General features: G+C 53.0%; 1 protein-coding gene across 1 annotated transcript; it reads left to right on the top strand.

Moving 5' to 3' along the window:
- The first annotated feature begins 5,944 nt into the window (after nt 1-5,944).
- TMEM109 (transmembrane protein 109) lies at nt 5,945-17,909 on the top strand. Its single transcript, XM_041004057.1, has 4 exons — nt 5,945-6,024; nt 14,849-15,092; nt 16,193-16,295; nt 16,519-17,909. Exons 2-4 carry the CDS (start codon nt 14,856-14,858, stop codon nt 16,908-16,910), a joined length of 732 nt encoding a protein of 243 aa, XP_040859991.1. The 5' UTR covers nt 5,945-6,024; nt 14,849-14,855; the 3' UTR covers nt 16,911-17,909.
- The last annotated feature ends 992 nt before the right edge of the window (nt 17,910-18,901 follow it).

An 18,901-nucleotide genomic window follows, 5' to 3' on the forward strand; every position in this document is an offset into this window, starting at 1 on the left:
AACAGGCATGATGAGAATTCCAAAAATCCTTCTGCTTTTCTCTTTACAAAAAGCAACCTGCTAGTGAATCGGTCATTTTGCTGTTCAGTCTCCCTGTCTCCGCCCTCAAAGGAAAGTGGGTGGACCATCCCTCTTTATTCTTTGTTTCTGGTGTTTTGTTTTGTTTTTTAACTCTATGAAGCTGACTTCCTCTACCCAGTCCCTTGAGACTTTGTTCTATTGAAGAAACAAAGTGTTCCCCTCTTTAATGGCCAAAGACAATTAAAATCTTTGAGCAACATTGTTCTCTGTCCTTAAGCCCCTGGGTCTGTAATGAGTTAGTGCAGCAAAAGTGGAACTCTGCCCCCACACAAATCAAAGAACATCCTGATTAGCCTCCCTGCCTCCTGCCTGATGGGTTTCTAAATCAGTTCACCTCCTCCTCCAGGTTTCTTTTCCTTGATCAGTTGCCTCTGGCTTTGTCAGGCCCTGTTCTGATGACTGGATACACAAAGAGTGGATCAACAAGATGCCTGATGTTGACACATGCATGATCTGCAGGAGGAGATGGCACCCTGACAATCAGAAAGTGTTGTGAATAAAGCAAACTTAAAGGTGCAGCATTGTGGCAAGGCACGTTAAGCTGCTTTTTGAGACTCCCCACATTCCCTAGCAGAACACCAGTTCATGGCCTGGCTGCTCCACTTGAGATCCAGCTCCCTCCTAACTGCACCTGGAAAGGCAGTGGAAGATGGCCCAAGCGTTGGGGTCCTTGCCACCCATATGAGAGACCAGGCTGGAGTTCCTGGCTTTGCCTTGGCCCACACTTGACTGTTACAGCCTTTCAGGGAAGTGAACTGTTATGGGGTGCAGCCAGTGATAGCCAGCACCCATTAAGAGTGGGCAAATGAAATGTGGCTGTGTCCCCTACCCTCTGTCCTGAAGGTGGATCCTAACAGCAATGGAATGCTAATTCCATCCTCAACCACCCCCCCACATCCTAAATTAGCCAGGATATTGAAAGTCCAATTAGTCTAGGTGTTTTTAGTTACAAGCCCAGTTCCTGTTCCTGCCCATCCCAACAAGCCCTTTTAAAATGCCTGTGAAGCAGGGGCTCACTCTCTTTCTGGCCAGGTGCTTCTGTTACTTTGGTACCTCGACTCTTGGCTGACCTAGGACAGGTAATCCCCTGAGCATGGTCTCTATGTCTTGCTTAGATGGGACAATGGATGCAATAATGTTGTTTCTGGTTTGTGTGCTGTCAGGAGTTCCAGGAGAGGTGAGGCCTAGCAGTGATGGAATGTGGGCGGAGAAGCCAGGAAAAGGTGAGTGTCTGCAGCTTTGTGTGTCCAGATTATTCATTGCATGTCTCTTAGGATAACATATTGCTGGGGAAGCTGGGATGTAGGTCTTCAGCTTAACGGATGGACTTAAGGGTAATGACCATTTGTTCCTTTTGGGATTATGATTGGTTGGATTATGATTGGCTGGATTGCCGTATGGACTTGTGATTTGCTATTGTGCTCTATTATCACCAAGCTTGGTTAACAAAGACTCCTTAATAAACCTTAGCCATGTCTGGTGTGATCTTGCTGGCATTCTGTAACAGAACCAGCAGATGGAAGACTTCCTCTCTCTGTCTCTTTTCTCTTCCTCTTTCTCTCTCAGAGAGAGAGAAAAGCGATACATCTTCCATCTGTTGGTTCACTCCCCAAATAGTGCAATAGCTGGAATTAGGCCAGGCTGAAACTAGGAGTGAAGAGCTTCTTGGAAGAACTTAGTCAGTCAATCTAACCTTTTTCCCCTGCTTGATGCTCAGGGCTGGCAACTTGGGGACAGTTGCCCAGGTGCCCTGCAGGGGACCTACCTGCCTACGTGACACCTGTCCCGTCACCTCAATAAAGAACCCCCACCTACCCCTTGAACTAACCAATGGTGTAAGGGTCTCATACAAATGAGGGATACTAAAACTAACCCCCTGATTGGCTGATTTTTGTATACAAACCCTAAGATTTAGAGGTTCGGGGTCTTCGTCTTCGGGGACCCGGGCATGTTCGAATAAACGCTCCTGTCGACTCCTGACTCCTGGTGATTCTTCGGGAAGAGCGGCGGCGGCGGTAGCAGCGGCAGCGGTGGTGACCGAGACCGTGATCTCGGCGACCCTGGCGCCTGCCTAGGGGGTGCGGCGGAGGCGGTAGCAGCAGAAGCGGCGGTGACGGCGGAGGGAAGAAGCAGCGGAGACCACAACCGTGACCACAGTGAAGAGGGCTTGCAGTTGCTCAAGGCCACGACGGCCACAGGTCGTCCCTGGCGTTAGAGCGGCCCAGAGCTGCATGCGGACCGGCCAGCTGTTGGCTAGTGCCGCCGAGCTGTAACACTGTTCCAGGCCCAGCCTGGTCCAGACCGAAAGAGCTGAAACCTCGGCCCCACCTCCGCTTGCTCGTGGCCCACCTGCCTGGCTGAGCCCCTGTCAGGGGAGCCTCGCTCGCTTGCCGCACCCGCCTGCCGGCCAGCCTGGGAACAGAATCCATCCAGCTACCCTGTCTGGAGTGCCGCCACAACACAAGTCTCCCACATGGGGTGCAGGAGCCCAAGCAATTGAGCCATCCTCCACTGCCTTTCTCAGACTCATCAGCAGGGAGCTGGATCAGAACTGGAGCAGCCAGGGCTCAACTAGGCAGACAAATGGGATAGGAATGTTGCAGGATTTTTGACTCTGAGTATGGCAGTAACCTCAAATTCTTCTCTTGCAGGAAAGAAGAATTTTCATGTGGACACAGTTTAGTTTTAAAGCAAGATTTATTAGAAAGGCTGAGAAGAAAAGACTCCCATCCTAGCGACGGGAGGGGGCTTTGAGATAGAAAAGACCCTCACCCCCTGCCATAGTGGCAGGAGGAAAATAAGAACCCTAGTGCTCTGCCATAGTGGCAGGAGGTCAAGAAGCTGAACCCTACCTAGTCCTCTGCCATAGTGGCAGGAGAAGAATAACCCATATCAATGGTAGGGAATGCACCTTTTAAAGGTTTCCCTCAAAGATGTTTCTCCATGAACAAAGAAAATTCCTGGTTTCCATGGTACCTGGCTTGGGACAAAAGGCCACAGAGGTGCCAGACATAGGACATTCCAGGCCTTAGGTAGATGTGTATTACTTCTTCCTGCTCTCCTTTCAATGACAAAGAGATCGGCCTGAGGCCCTCCCACAATGGCCAGAGGAGATGGCCGATACTTCAGGTGGGGAATTGATATGCTAATAGCACCCCTGTCCCTTGGAAGAGACGTGCTCTGGTGAATCCAAGACATGGTGGGGAAATTCTCTTTTACTCGGGGACCCAGAATACCCTAACTGCCTACTACCCACTCTAACTCCTCTCTCAGGAACATTGCGGGAAGAGGCTTAACTTGAAATGCCGACCCCCTCAGAAAAAATAAATCTTAAAAAAAAAAAAAGATACAACTAACAGTAAGCTAGCTAGGAGGTACTAGGTAGTGGATGATGATTTAGGCAGTTTGGGATGTGCGTTTCTTAGGAGGTAACACTTTTGCTGAGACCCAGATGAGATATTGGAAGTCAGCCCTGACACAATGAGAGAGTATGTTCCTAGAGAGGAAACCTGCCCCCAGGTCCCGTTCCTAGAGAGGAAACCTGCCCTCAGGTTCCGTCCCACCTGGCTCACCCCCAGGTCCCGTCCCACCTGGCTCACCCCCCCAGGTCCCGTCCCACCTGGCTCATCCCCCAGGTCCCGTCCCACCTGGCTCATGCCAAGTCTCCAGGGTCTCCCCTCCCCTCTCCAGCTTCACTGGACGTCCAGTCCCCAGACAGACGCACTCTGGAAAGTTGCAGAATCTTTGTCTGGAGCACTTTCACTCCCTTTCTTCTCTCCCTACTTTGCTGAAGTCTCTGATTCAAACTTTGGTCTCTCCTTGAGTGTCAGTTCCGAAGGAGCCCTTCTCTCAACCCGACATCTGTTAATACTCCTTCAAGATGGTTTGAAAACAGTGATCACTGAGTGAGTGACCGATGCGTGTCTGAGTTCTTGGCCAGGCTGCTGAGTTCCAGGGTGGCATGTCTGGTCTCCCTCACCCTCACACAGAGCCTGGCACACAGCAGGCACTTCCTAACAGTGCTGATCTGACAGACTGGCAAGGGCAGGCGTCTTAAGGCATTGGATGTGTGGTAGGAAATCAGATGAATCGGCTTAGACTCGCCTGAAGTGCTTAGACTCAACAGGGCTGTCCGCAGAAGGGTGTTTGCTTTCACGGAAATGAGTGAAATGCTAACCAGATTTCTAGAAGTTTCCTCTGGAAGATGATGGGTTAGGATGAGATGGAATAGAAGAAAGGAGCCCCCAGGTGTGTTGGAAACTTAACCCCTAGTTCTGTGGTATAAGAGGGCAGACGTTTGAGAGGTGATTGTGTCTCCAGGGTTCTGTCCTTGTGGACCTGGGCATGGGTTTAAAGCATCCTGCTCTCATTTTCCCTGGCATTCTTACTCTGTCTTGCCATAATGTGGCCTCTACCATGTTATGATGCAGCTCTCACCCGAGGCTGGTACCATGCTATTTAACTTCCAAGTCTCAGGAGGATGAGTTAAACTATTCAGACATAGGAACAGAAAACATGGACCAGTGCTGTCGTATATAGCATTTGAAGCTGCTGCCTGCAATGCCAGCTTCCCATATGTGCACTGGTTTGAGACCCTAATGCTCTATTTTATTTATTTATTTTTAAAGATTTATTTATTTATTGGAAAGTCAGATATACAGAGAGGAAGAGAGACAGAGAGGAAGATCTTCCGTCCGATGATTCACTCCCCAAGTGAGCGCAACGGCCAATGCTATCCCGATCCAAAACCAGGAGCCAGGAGCTCTTCCAGGTCTTCCACACGGGTGCAGGGTCCCAAGGCTTTGGGCCAGTCCTCGACTGCTTTCCCAGGCCACAAGCAGGGAGCTGGATGGTAAGTGGAGCTGCTGGGATTACAACCGGCGCCCATATGCCATCCCGGCATGTTCAAGGCGAGGACTTTAGCCGCTAGGCCACGCCGCCGGGCCCTAATGCTCTATTTTAAACCCAGCTCTCTTCTAATATGCATGGGAAAGCAGTGGAAGATGGCCCAATTGATTGGGCCCCTGTGCCCACGTGGAAGATCTTGGCATCTACCTTCAGTCTGGCCATTGTGGCCATTTGGAGAGTGAACTAAGACACAGAAGATCTGTATCTTTGTTTCAAACAAACAAATCTTAGAAGAAAAGCAGAAAACAAAGATGCCTAGGAATTAATTATTGGACAAGGTTTAATCACCCGCTGTAGACTGTGGGCATCGGTGACACGAGCAGAGCCAGAGGTGCAGCTCCACTGGGCAGTTTACGGCTGGGACAGCAAGGAAAGACCTCTTCCAGGCCGTCAGTGTCACGGACCCGCTCCTCAGAAAATGCACAGGTTTCAGGGTGTACAGAATAACTTTGTGTCCTCCTTACGGCTAGGAAATAAACTGACAGTGGGTGACCAGCGGAAAACCGTTTTCATCACGGTCCATACACAGAGCCTTGCACTGAGAACGCTTCTGTGGGTGAGATGGAAAAATTTTCCCTCCTTTTGCCTTTTTAGCGCGGAAAGTTGGACGAAGTCCTGGATGAGAACTACATTTCCCTCCATCCCCCGGAGGGGGCGGGAAGCAGACGCCGCTCGGCAGCTTCGGGGCTCAGGAGGCAGAGGGACGTCGCCCCTAGTTCCAGGACCCAGTGTCCCTCTCCACAGCCCAGACCTAACTAGCTTCGTTCCCCTTTCCTGCCACAGCCTTCCGCTCCCGCCCGGAGCTTCCGCTCGCATTCTTCCCTCGGTGTGGGAACCTCCGGCGGGCGGCGCAGCGGGCCGGGAGCCAGCGAGCTCGGCGCATGCGCCCCTCACGCCCGCTCGGCCGGCTCACCTCCCGGCGCCTCCCGCCTTGCGCACGCGCACGCTGCAAACCAACGCCCCGGACTTGAGGCGCGGTTTTGGTGGCGCGTTTCAGCCAAGTCGCACGTGAAGGCAAGCGGTGGCCGCAGCCCGGTGAGTCCCGCCCGGGATCGGGGCTGCGGGGGCGCAGGCGGGGCCGGGAGGCGGCAAGCGGTGACGGCCGCTGGCACGGTGGAGCAGCGAGGCCTGACCGCGCCGGACTGGGGAGGGGTCGGACGTCCGCACCGCGGGCCCTGCGACTTGGGGACCCGATCTCGTTGCTACGCAACCGGGGGCGTCGTTACTAAGTAACCAGGGAGGCTCGCGTTTCCGGGGAGAAGAGGGTTCGACGAGCGGCCCGGAGGTCCAGTGGAGGCGGAGCGGCTTTCGGGCTGGACGATGAGGCCGTCGGTGACCCCTCGGCGCCTGCGGCCCCTGCCCCGCGGCCCAACCTCCTGGCAGCCATGAAGGTCCCGTGTGTCCCCCCCTCCACCCCCCGGGGATACCCCAAAGTCTTGGGCCGCGCCACGTCCCTGGCCAGCGGCGATGCCAGCCTGCAGCCCTTGGCTGGGGCCGCGCTGTTGGAAATAGCACTTGCGACTGATACCCTGTCTGGAGGAGGCCGCGACGCGCCAGGGGAGCTGCCCCCAAGCAGTTGCTGGGCAGCAGCTGTCACCTGGCTTAGCAGCGGCTGCCACCGACCTGCCAGATCGCTGACCACCGTCTGCTCCGCGGCGGCTTCGCCCCGTTCGCACTCAGCTGTGCTTCTCCAGTGACTGCTGTATATTTGGATCAAGTGTTAAAATAACCTCCCTCTCCCCACCTCTCCGTTGTCTCTTTGTTTCTACTGTCACAGCTGCTTGGTGGACCTGGAATGCTCATTGAACAGGCACTTAGTCACAGTTCCGAGCTGGGCGCTGGGCATTGCTAGAGAAGTGAGCGGTGAGGTCTGCCTTGAGGCTCTCCGGGGCGACACATCGCTCAGTGTTGCTAAGGTGTAGCAGCTGGAAGTGGCACTCGGGCAGGTTGCGTGCTGCAACACCTCTGTACTGTTTCCAGTCTACCCAGGGTGTGCAGCAGTTCTTGGCTGCACCCCATTTGACGTTTGAGGAGTTCTGGGTTATCTTAGCAGACAACCTAAGGGTTCACGATGTGGCAGGATTGAACCCATCCTCTACGCCGCTGTGCCTTGGGGGCTTTGCCTAGAATAAGCTTGTCCGTGTGCGGCAGCTGTTGGAAATCCCCAAGGTGCTTTAGAAACTCGGTCTGGGAGAGTCTGAAGGAGTAGCCCCGGGTGGGGCGGACATGCGTGTTTCCTGGGCTGCAGAGGCGGTTCTGCCGGGTAGCAGGGTTGAGAACCGCAGCTGCTCCAGGACATTTTGGAAGCAGGGATGGGGACCACCAGGGCTGGCTGCTACAGCAGCTGCCCCTCCTGCTGTGGAGTGATTCAGAGCAAAAAAAGGAAGAGGAGGAAGGAGGCTGGCTGAGCAGGGGTTGTGTGGGCTGCCCCACCCTAACCTTACAAGGCAAACCACAGCTAAACATATAGTCTCCCCCCCCATTGTACATAAAGCAGCCGGTTCTCTTGGCCCCCTGCCTGAGCCATATTGCCGCCCAGCAGGGGGGGGCATCTTCCTGGAATGCAAGGGTGTCCTCCCACTTGCACTTGTTGGCAGGGACCAGACTGACCTGGGCATGTAGCAGTGCAGGATGAGCCAAAGGACAAGGCTGAGATCTATCCTAGGAGGCAAGAGTCGGTGTGCTGGGCGACACTGGTGAAGTCACTTGATCTCAACGGCCATGCTCTTCTGAGTAAGATGGGCAGAATAATGATGCTCTACAAAGTTGTCCCCAGAGTTAGAGATGGCAAAGAAGCAAGTGCTTTATGAATTATGAAGCACTCTGCCCAAATCATAATTTATGTATGTGAGATGTGAGGGCACTTCCAAAAAAATTCCTTGAAAATGGAATTTTAAAAAATATACTATATTGGGCCCAGCATGGTAGCCTAGTGGCTAAAGTCCTCGCCTTGCACATGCCAGAATTCCGGCGGCCCCACTCCCCATCCAGCTCCCTGCTTGTGGCTTAGGAAAGCAGTCGAGGATGGCCCTAAGCCTTGAGACCCTACATCCGTGTGGGAGACCCAGAAGAGGCTTCTGGCTCCTGGCTTCGTACTGGCTCAGCTCAGGCTGTTGCAGCCTCTTGGGGAGTGAATCATCAGATGGAAGATCTTCTCTGTTGCTCTCCTCTTTGTATAACTTTCAAATAAAAAAAAGCATACTTTGAGTTTATTCTGGTGCAGACTCCTAAAATCCATGTGAAGGGTTTTCATTGCACACACTTCTACAGTGTTATGCAAAAAAAAAAAAAAAAAATTCACCAAAACAAAAATTTGTTTTAAAGATATGTTTATTTTTATTTGAAAATTAGAGGGAGAGATTTTCCATTTGCTGGTTCACTACCCCCAAATGGCAACAATGGCCAGAACTGGGCCCATCTACAGGGTCCCAAGGACTTTAGACCATCCTCTACTGCTTTACCAGGTCATAAGGAGAAAACTGGATTGGAAGTGGAATAGCCAGGATTTGAACTGGTGTCCAGATGGGATGTCAACTCTTGAGGTGGCAGATTAGCCAGTTGAACCATCACGTTGGCCCCTGCTTTTGCTTTTGATTGTAGTGGCCTCTTTCTGTTTTAAAGTAATTGATCTGGCTAAAGTGAGGAGGCATCTGAGGTGGGTCAGATTCATATTGAATGGGATTAAACTGTAAGAAATGGGGAATAACTTGAAACAGACCCTAGTCGTTGGCATTTGTTTTCTCCTTACTCCTAAGTATTTCATGTATTTTCTGATACACCAGCGCCAGTCGGCAGGCAGGGTCATGCCAGTCTCATCGAGGAGGGTTTATTTCAAGGTCCCTCCCCCACCCGCCTCTTGGGAGTCAAAGCTGGCACGGAAGGCCACAGGCTGCTGTGGGAGGAGGAGCACGTGGTACCCTGACCTTCTGGGCTGGAAGACATGACATCCGATTCCTCCTGGTGGAGGTCCTTGGATAAAGGATCCAACCCAAGATAGCAACCTTGCACCCCAATGTGGTTATGGCCCAGATAGCTCAGGAGCTGGCCATGCCTTCCTGTCTCCCAGCACTGGCAGGCAGGAGCCATCTGGCATTACATGTGTGCCAGGAAATGGAGAAGGCTTTCCTAGCCTGAGTTCCCTGCACACAGATTGCGTGTCCCATAGTCCTGCTTGATCCTGCAAGCCTCAGAAGGGGCTTGGGCAGCTGTTTCTGAGCCAACAAGTACCCCCAAAAGCTTATTTTTAGAATTCTTTTCACTAAGCAAGAGTGAGAACCTATTTCTCTTCCTTCCTCCACCGTCTGGATTTCTGCCCAATTCCCTGTGTGCCTTGGTAACTGCGAAAGCTTCCAATACCTGTCTGCCCATTGCTCGGGGCATGGCTTAGAGCTTCAGGTGGAACCAGGGGAACGTCGTGGAGCTGCAGCCCTGAGCCAGGACGAGCACAGGGGTTTGGCAGGTGTTGCGGGACGTTTCTCAAGCGCAGTAGCGAATGGAAGGGCGACCTGCAAACACCGTTCTTGGCCAAGCCTCACCTGCTGAGATGAGTCAGTACTTGTCGGCCCTTCACTCGCGTGTAGCTTCATGTTGTAGGGAAGACTAGAGCACAGAGCCTGTGGTGGCAAGGTGACCTTGTACCCAGAAGTCGCTGAGATCACTGATTGGCAGTTTTCAGTGTATTTTAGTTCAAGTTAATCTATTAAAAAAAAAAAGATGTATTCACTTTTTTATTGGAAAGGCAAATTTTCAGAGAGGAGAAACGGAAAGATCTTCTATCTGTTGGCTCACTCCCAAAATGGCCACAGCTGATCCAATCCAAAGCCAGGAGTCAGGAGCTTCTTCTGGGTCTCCCATGTGGGTACAGGAGCCCAAAGACTTGGGTCATCCTCTGCTGCTTTCCCAGGCCATGACCAAAGAGCTGGATGGGATGGGAAGTGGAGCAGCCAGGACTAGAACCTCTGCCCTTACGGGAAGCTGGCACTGCAAGACGAAAGATTAGCCTGTTGAGCCATGAAAGTGTACTTTTGCATGACTTTCTAAATGACTCCTAAGACTCAAGACTCAAGTTAGAGAAGGTACAGCAGAGGGACTGTGAGGAAGCGTCCAGTGTGGATGTATCTGGATTCAGGTCCTGGTTTCACCATTTCTTGCTTAGCCTTTCTCAGTTTCTTCCTCAAAACAATAGGCGTTACTAGTCCGACCCCAAGGCTGTTGTGAAGACTAAATCAGATAGCCAAATGTCAGTTTTCAGAGTGTGGTTTTAGTCTTTGCCTACATTGAGAGTAGACGGTCTCTGCTTGTGATCTCTTAACACACACACACACACACACACACACACACACACACACACACACAAGAGTTTTTTTTATTTCATCCATAGTTCCTGGCTCACAAGTCCCATAGCCTGTTCCCTAAGTGGCTGAAGCAGGAAGAGTACCTTTGTTAAAACATTTGTCCTTTTGTCCTTGTGGCTAGCAATAACTTAGAACAGTGGGGAAAGTCTGTAATAAACTCTTTCAGATACCTGTGAACTTGGGTTAATGAGGCAGTCTTTGGAACTGGTCGCTAAATAGCCCCGGGCACCAATCTGGCCTCCAGGGATTGGAACTTAAAACCTCACTTCCCAGCCTCCAGGGAGAGAAGGTGGGTTCAAGGGTTGAGTAGCTCTCCAATGGCCAGTGACTTGGTTGGTCCAGTTTTCATAAGGCAGCTTCTATGCAAATCCAGAAAGCACTGCTCAGGCTTCCAGAGGGCCAAATGCGTGGAGATTCCTGGAGGGGGATGCTGGGGAATGGGCCTGGAAGCCCCTCATCCCTTACCCCATATCTGCTCTATGCAGCTCTCATCTGGCCTTTTTTTTTTTCCAGCATCCTTTGTGCTATCTTTACACTATACCGGGAAGTGTAAATGTTTGCTTGGGTTCGGTGAGCTGTTCTAGCAGATTAAATAGCACAGCCCCAGGAGGGGACTGTGGCAATCTCAATTTATAGCCAGTGGGTCAGAAACCCGATTGGCATCTTTAACTTGCCACTGGGATCTGACCTTGTCTCCTGGTGGATGGTGGACATCCAGCTCATGTTCTTGGCAGAACTGCTTGTTTGGTGTGTGCAGAAACCCGTCTCCACTCCAGCACATTTAGTCTTCTGTGTTGTTGAGTGAGAGGAGGGGAGCAGGACCCGGCATGATAGCATAGTGGTTAAGGTCCTCGCTTTGCACTCACTTGAATCCCATATGGGTGCCAATTCTAATCCCGGCGGCCCGCTTCCCATCCAGCTCCCTGCTTATGACCTGGGAAAGCAGTAGAGGACAGCCCAAAGCCTTGGGACCCTGCGCCCGTGTGGAAGACCTGGAAGAGCTCCTGGCTCCTGGCTTTGGATGGGCACAGCACCGGCCGTTGCGGCCTCTTGGGGAGTGAATCATCGAATGGAAGATCTTCCTCTCTGTCTCTCCTCCTCTCAGTATATCTGCCTTTCCAATAAAAACAAATAAATCTTAAAAAAAAAAAAAAGTACGGGAGCAGCTGAATGTGGGACCTGTGCTTTGCCCTATGTACTTTGACTTTGAGTGAATTTGGGATTTGGAAGCTAAAGCTTGGGTTCAAATCTTGGCCTTTCTACTTCTCAGCCCAGTGACTTTTAACTTCTCTTGATTCTTCTTATCTGTCCCAATAGGGTGAGGAGGAGTAAAATAGCCACTTCTTGTGACGGTCCTTCAGGGACAATGACAGATGCTCAGTTACTCTTGTTTGAGCATATAACCAATCACTTTACCTTACCCTCATTTTATGGTGGCAATCCTCCCTGTCTGTGCTAGCCCCAAGTGGCTTTTTTTTTAAGATTTATTATTGTTGGACAGGCAGATTTACAGAAAGACCTTCCGTCTGCTGGTTCACTCCCTAAATGGCTGCAACAGCCTGAGCTGAGCCAATCTGAAGCCAGGAGCCAAGAGCTTCTGGGTCTCCCATGTGGATGCAGAGTCCCAAGGCTTTGGGTCATCCTCGACTGCTTTCCCAGGCCACAAGCAGGGAGCTGGATGGGAAGTGGAGCCGCTGGGATACAAATCCATATGGGATGCTGGTGCTTGTAAGTAGAGGATTAGCCAATTGAGTCATCACCCCAGTCTCTCCCTCCCCACCTGCCGGAATCCAATTCCAGCCAAGTTCGGAACTCGCGAAGGGGCGAAGGGTGCGTGGATGAGGCGCAAAGAGAAAAAACAGTGGACCACTACAATTTCATGATCATAATGGATAATGTGGGGAAAGCTGTCCGTTTTATTTAGACAGAAACAGTAAAACTCTGGCTCAGACTCATGGTCAAGTGGGTGTTTCTAAGGATAATTCTGCCATTTGTTTTACCTAAAAACAATAGAAGTTCCTCCTTCTACAACTCAATTTTGTATCACAAAGGAGAACCTAAAGATCAAGGAAAGAATGAAGTCCTAAGTACAGGACCTCTGATTAGCATAAGGTCAATGGGACAGCCAAGACAGAATGAATAATAGAAGGTCATTTTGCAAGACATTATTATTGACATTAACCTCCAAGCTCACATTGGGTAAAAAGCCAACTCCACAGTGGCAAACAATGCCTGAATGGATTGGAATTCTTCTGTAGGGCTGTCCTGTGTCCATGCAAAGGAAGGTGGAGCTGCATTCAGGTGGTTGTAGAGATATCTGCTGGGCCCTGCCATACAAGGGGAAAGTTCCTTGTGGCCCTCTCTGCAGTGGAACAATGCTCTGCACACCTTCGTGTCCCCCACATCCACTGCACGGACCCCAACACCCACACACACACAAAGCGACTTTTTATACTAGTTTTATCTTTTGCATTTCACTTTATTTTTTTCCCCTCTTGTGTCTGCATGAGGCGGAGACAGGGCCACTCTGTGTTGTCAAACTACACTGGAACCCAGATCGTACAATCTGACGATACCTTAGAGATGCTGATGTAGGGAAGACTGTTCCAAGGGTGTTATTTCAATGGTTTTGATAGTTCTGAGACACTGATGGATTCATTGTACCAGGACTGAGAAAATCTTTCCAAGGTCTGTTGGCTGACCAAATCCACCTTAGTGCATCCAGAGACCCAGGAATATGTTGCAAAGTTTGGCCAGCAGAGTGGTCCAACTGGTTTTATTCTCTCTCCTCTGCCAAAGCCCTCAGTGTCCTCTACTGGCTTAGGGGAGCTGGCTGTCCACTGCATAGGCATCAGCAACCGAGGAGACCCAATCCCGATACCTGCACTCCATATATTGTGCTTTTCCCTATGGCTGGTGTTTGAGTCCATCTAGTTGGGGAGTCCTCCAAGAAACCTCAACTGGAGTGACAATGGAGTTGACTCTTATGTGCGCCAGCCAGTGCAGGGTCAGGTGTGATGTGTCACCTGCACCAGCCAATGCACATACTGGTGGATGCAGCTAGCTGCCTGGTCAGTTTCACCCATAGACCCAGGCTTCCTGCACAATAGCAGGTGCCACAGCCAAACTGGGGCAACCTCCAGTAACCCCCACTAGGCCCACTCCCAGCTTCAGTATCTGACATGTATTGCAGCTTAGTTTGGTCCATCCCACATCTCATCTGACTCTCGTGCATACTTCTGGGTGCTTAGCTGAACCTGACCCACCCCCATCTGTGGCTCACATGCCCACCAGCAAGAGCTGCAGCCCAGCAGGGAAGTGCCCACAGTTCCCCCTACCAAGCTTGTTCCCAGCCCTGGATCTTACTGTGGTCCAACCTGACATGATTATTACCCAGTCCTAGCACTTGCCAGCTGGTCGCAGCCTAGCCTGGCTAGCCTGCTCCCAATCTGCCTATCATGCATGCTGGCAGGTGTAGCATCCTAGCCCAGCCTGGGTCACCCCCAGACTGGCTCATCCCCAGTCTCAACTATCACGCTCACCAATGGAAACAGCAACCCAGTTAAGGGAGTTCTCAAAGTTCCTCTACCAGGCTCACTCCCAGCCCGGATTCTTGTGCATGCCAGCAGGTGCTGAGGCCCAGTCTGAGATGGCCCACCCCTTGTCTCAGCATTCACCAACAGGTACTACAACCTGGCTCAGTCCAGCCTGTCCCTAGTCCCAGCTCTCATGGGTACTATAGCCTACCTTCCGACCCAGCTCTCATGTGAACCAGTGGGTGCTACAGCCTTGCCTGCCCTGCTTCATACTCATTCTGGCTCTCATTTAGTGCCAGTGGGTGCTAGAACCCAACCCAGCCAGGCCCAGCTTAGCCCACCAAACTCAGCCCACATGCCAGTGTGTGCTACAGCCTTGCCCATCCTGGTCTGTCCTCAGCCCCCACTCTCACACTTGCCAGTGGGAGTTGCAGCCTAGCAGGGGAGTCCCCAAAGTTTCCCTGCCAGGCCCATTCCCAGCCCCAGATCTTGCACATGCTAGAGGGTGCTTCAATCCAGCCTGGCACAGCCCATCTGCAGTCTCAGCTCTTGGCGGGGGTTGCCCACTCCCTGTCCTAGGTCTCCTGTGTATCAGCTTTATCTTAAGTAAATTATATACTCCTTGGGGCAGAGCCTTAGAGGTGCCCATAGCACCTAACACAGAGGGCTTCGGGTAGTTGGCCCACAGAGAGCTCTTCTTGTGCTTTAGAAGGGACTGAATAATGCTCACTACTTATATGTGTGTGGTGAGGAATGTGAAAGAGGACCCTCTAAATCAGATGACTAAGTACTTCTGACCTTGAAAGTCTCAGTTCCTCCTTTCTCAGCTAACAGCCCTTTCCTTCTTACTTTAGCTTGGGTGCTTGCTGGGGCAGGGGGAGAAGGTATTGGGGCAACTCAGAACCTGGGGAGTAGGTGTGTTTGCCGAGCCTGGCCTTCAGCTCTCACCCTGTGCCTCTCTCCTGGCAGATCCACTATGGCAGGCTTGGGCAACAGTGCCCCATGGAGCAAGTGTCTGTTCAAAGCCTTCCTAATGGTCCTGGTGGCCATCCTCCTGCTTCACTCAGCCTTGGCCCAGTCCCATCGAGACTTTGGACCTCCAGGTCGGCAGAAGAGGGAGGCTCCAGTTGACCTCCTGACCCAGGTTGGTCGCTCCATGCGGGAAACACTGGATACCTGGATTGGGCCAGAAAACATGAACCTGATTTCAGAGGTAAGGAAAATGGTCTGTGTGACTGTGGCCATTAGAGGAAGATAAGAGAAGCTGTTGGTGACCTTGGCCCCGTATCTTCCCTGTGGTATACTCCCTGGTGTAGAGCCCAGATTCCCTGAAGAAGCCGGATACCACCTGCCTTTCGCCTCCTTTTTTGATTCATCCCCTTGGGCCTTTCCGATCCACCCCCATCCTACCCTGGCTTTTCCCTTTCTTTGCCAAAAAGGTTGGGACATGAGCCATTTGTATAATCCCATGCCATTGCGTGACTACAAAGTCTAACTTTGGCATAAAGCAAAATGTAAAAATTATTATTTTGGGATTTATTTATTTATTTAAAGACAGAGAAAGCTCTTCCATCCTCTGGTTTGGAATTCAGTCCAGCTCTCTGATGTTGGAATACTGGCATCACAGTGAGCAGCTTAACTTGCAGCGCCACAACCCCAGCCCACCCTCCCACCCCCCACCGCCCCGAGTCTCCAACAGGCACAGAATCAAAAGCCGAGTCCATGCCTTCAGCTGTAGGTGTGGGGCTGCTCTGCAGCTTCACCCCGGGTCATCTCTTCTATTCACTGCCATCTCCAGCCTAATGTCGTATCCCTTTGGTTGATCGTGCTGAAGGGCTAAGAGGGTCAACTACAAAATGGTTAAATATGGGGCCCCTGACAGACCTTGTTTCATTGAAATGTTTTAGCCCTTACAGATGTCCCTCATGTTCTTTCCTGCTATGTAGGGGACTGGCAGGACCCCAGTTTTTTAGGGTGACAGGTAAAGGGATTTATTGATCCATACTCGCATAAGTGACACAAGTGCCTCTACTACTACCTCCAGAGTAGCCGAGCAAATTGGTTGGATTAGATCCCAGTTGTCCTGGGTTCCAATTCAGGATCTTCTGCCTGTCCCTGTGTCCTGGAAGGTGGGTGTGGAAGGGCCCCTTCAGCCAGACCCGGGAGCTCTAAACCTCTGCTCTGGGCCCACCACCTTGGCAGCAGAGCAGGCCGGACATGTTCCTGTAGCCTGGCCTGGACAGTGGGGGCCAGGCTTGGAGGAAGGAAGCATGGTGACTTGTGGACTCGTCTCACCTAGTGCTGTTTCTGCAGACCCTGTCTCAGGCGATGTGGGCCATCTCCTCTGCCATCTCCGTGGCCTTCTTTGCTCTGTCTGGGATCGCTGCCCAGCTGCTGAATGCCCTGGGACTCGATGGTGAGTGCAGAGATCTGGCTAGCCAGCCAGAGCTGCCCTGCATTTCCCTGTGTGTGTGCGAGTTTACCTTTGTCAGGATTTAGCCCTTTTCCCTACATCTCCGGGAGACTCGGAGAACAGGCTCCCCCTGTGCTCAGCACCTCCCTCCTTGGGCCTCCCACTCCCCTTTCCCCTTTGACACTTCTCTAGATTGCCTGACGCCATGTCTCTCCTCCTCTTCCAGGTGAACACCTGACCCAGGGCCTGAAGCTCAGTCCCAGCCAGGTCCAGACCTTCCTGCTGTGGGGAGCAGGGGCCCTCATCGTCTACTGGCTGTTGTCCCTGCTGCTCGGCTTGGTCTTGGCCTTGTTGGGGCGGATCCTGGGGGGTCTGAAGCTTGTCATCTTCCTGGTGGGCTTTGTGGCCCTGGTGAGGTCAGTGCCCGATCCTTCCACTCGGGCCCTGCTACTGCTGGCCTTGCTGACCCTGTATGCCTTGCTGAGCCGGCTCACAGGCAGCCGGGCATCCGGGGCCCAGCTGGAGGCCAAGGTGCGAGGGCTGGAGCGCCAGGTGGACGAGCTGCGCTGGAGGCAGAGGCGAGCGGCCAAGGGGGCTCGGAGCGTGGAGGAAGAATGAGGCAACCCCCCCAACGCCACCTTCGCCATACCAAAGAGCTGAGCTGTTCCAGGCTCGCGCAGCCTTCCCGCCGGCGGCCCCTGCCCATTTTGCCTGTCTGGGCCCCAGATGAGAGAGGAAAAGTATTGCTCTGTCCTCTGAGGGTCTCTCTCTCTCGGGCTGGCTCTCTTCAGCCGTTCTCTGCCCCAGCCAGCCCCAGCCAGGGCAGGTTGGAGTGGCCTCCCCTCTCGCCCAGCCTCTGCATCTGTTCTCAGCTCCCATCACTGCCATTGGTCTCCTGGTGACTAAACCAGCTCCCCCTGCCCCCCCTGCTGCTGCCTGCTGATGCTCTCCCAATCCCTGGACTTCTGCAGCTCCTCTTTGGCTAAGCCCAGCTCCTTCCCATTGTTCTCCTCCTTTCAGCCCTGCGTGCCCGCCAACCCACAGCCCCAACAGCCTGCTCCTGTCCTTTCCATTGCCCAGCTATAGGGCAGAGGCAGGGGCTGTTGGGGGGCGGCGGGAGCGGGTCCCCTGAGGCCCGTGGGACTTTGGGAAGATGTATGGGGGAGTCTTACAAGTGCCTTAATCCGAGCCAGCAGGGCCCTCTACTGCTTGCCCACTCAGTGCTGGACAGAGCAAAGCATGTGGAGTCGCTTTGTTGTTGGGAAGAAAGCAGTCTCTCAGCATCTCCACTCGACTGCTGCTTCCAAGGCTTGTGTCCGCCAGCAGGAAGCCGCAGTGGCCCGCCCCCTGTCCTGTGGGGATGTCAGCGCCCACCCTCAGTAAAGCAGCAAGGCTACCCCGCTGGCTGCCCCTCCCCACCGGAGTCTAGCACCTGCTGGTCGGAATCCACTTCCTTCTTGAAGTGGAAATGGGTTTCCTCTGCCAGGCCTGGCACACGCTGGGAGGGAGACATGCTCGGTTCTGACAATTAAGATTTAATGTGGAATCATGGCCGCAGTGATATGTATTTTTTTTCCCAGCGCTTGGATGGTTTTAAATAAAGTGCACGCTATTTTATTATCTTGTTCTGAATAAAGAGTATTTACTCAAAAAAGTCTGGATTGCTCTCCTGTCTCCCTCTGCTGACTGAGGAACCCGGTGCTGTAGCGTAGCTGCCTTCCCGACTTCTGCCGATAGGGGCGGTGTGCAGCTGGTAGATACAGAGGGAGCTGAAAAGATAGGCTGGGACCCACTACCTTCCCTCCTGGAGGGAGGATGTGGATGGAGGGCCTGGCCGCTGGGTCGCAGCCCTTGCTGGAAGCGGCCAGCGCCGTGGGAACCTGGATGTGTGGTCGCTGATGGGTGTCGCAGCCCGGAGAAGCGTTGCCGCTTTCCCTGCTCCCACTGGATTGCTTTTTGTACCCAGGGGATGGAATTTTTTTTTTTTGGAGGAGGCAGACTTGAGCCTCCCCCCTCCCCCCATAAGCTGCCCCCAGGGTTGCCAGTGTGCAAGCACATCTGTTAGGGACTTCCTTCAATGCTGCCTGGCAGGCATAGCTGGCAGGCCCCTGCTCCAGGCTTTCTCCAGGGAGCAGGGAGCTTGGCCAGCCCTTCCAGGGCTCCTGGGCCTCTCCCAGGGTGGGGCTGGGAAGCCAAGAGCCTTCCCTCCTAAAGGTGGCCCAGCGCTTTGCCAGGGCAGGCCCTGGTGCTTGTCATCTGGCTCTCTTTTTCTGCCCTAGCAGCTCCCTTCCCCTGAGTCTTTGAATTCTGGTTTTGATTCAGGTGTCAGATGCCTTTACAGGTGAGCTGCCTGTGACACAGAAGAAGTGGCTTTTTTCCTCCGTGGCCGAGAGCTTCCGAGGGGGAGCCCATGGAGCTGGACACCGTGTGTCCCTCCTGGCTGAGGCGGGTCCCCCGGGAAAAGTCGAGGGGGGCGCTCTGGGGTTCGCGATCCGCGGGGCACTAGGACCCGGCGGGGCGGAGGGGGCAGCCCATGTGCTGCGCTCTGCTCCCTCCCATCCCACAGCTCCCTCTCCATTGTCTGGGAACTGCAGCCGCGGGGCGGGCGC

Source organism: Ochotona curzoniae, unplaced genomic scaffold, assembly GCF_017591425.1.
Source record: "Ochotona curzoniae isolate NIBS_2020 unplaced genomic scaffold, NIBS_Ocur_1.0 scaffold_3171, whole genome shotgun sequence".
In the NCBI taxonomy this organism is placed as follows: domain Eukaryota; kingdom Metazoa; phylum Chordata; class Mammalia; order Lagomorpha; family Ochotonidae; genus Ochotona; species Ochotona curzoniae.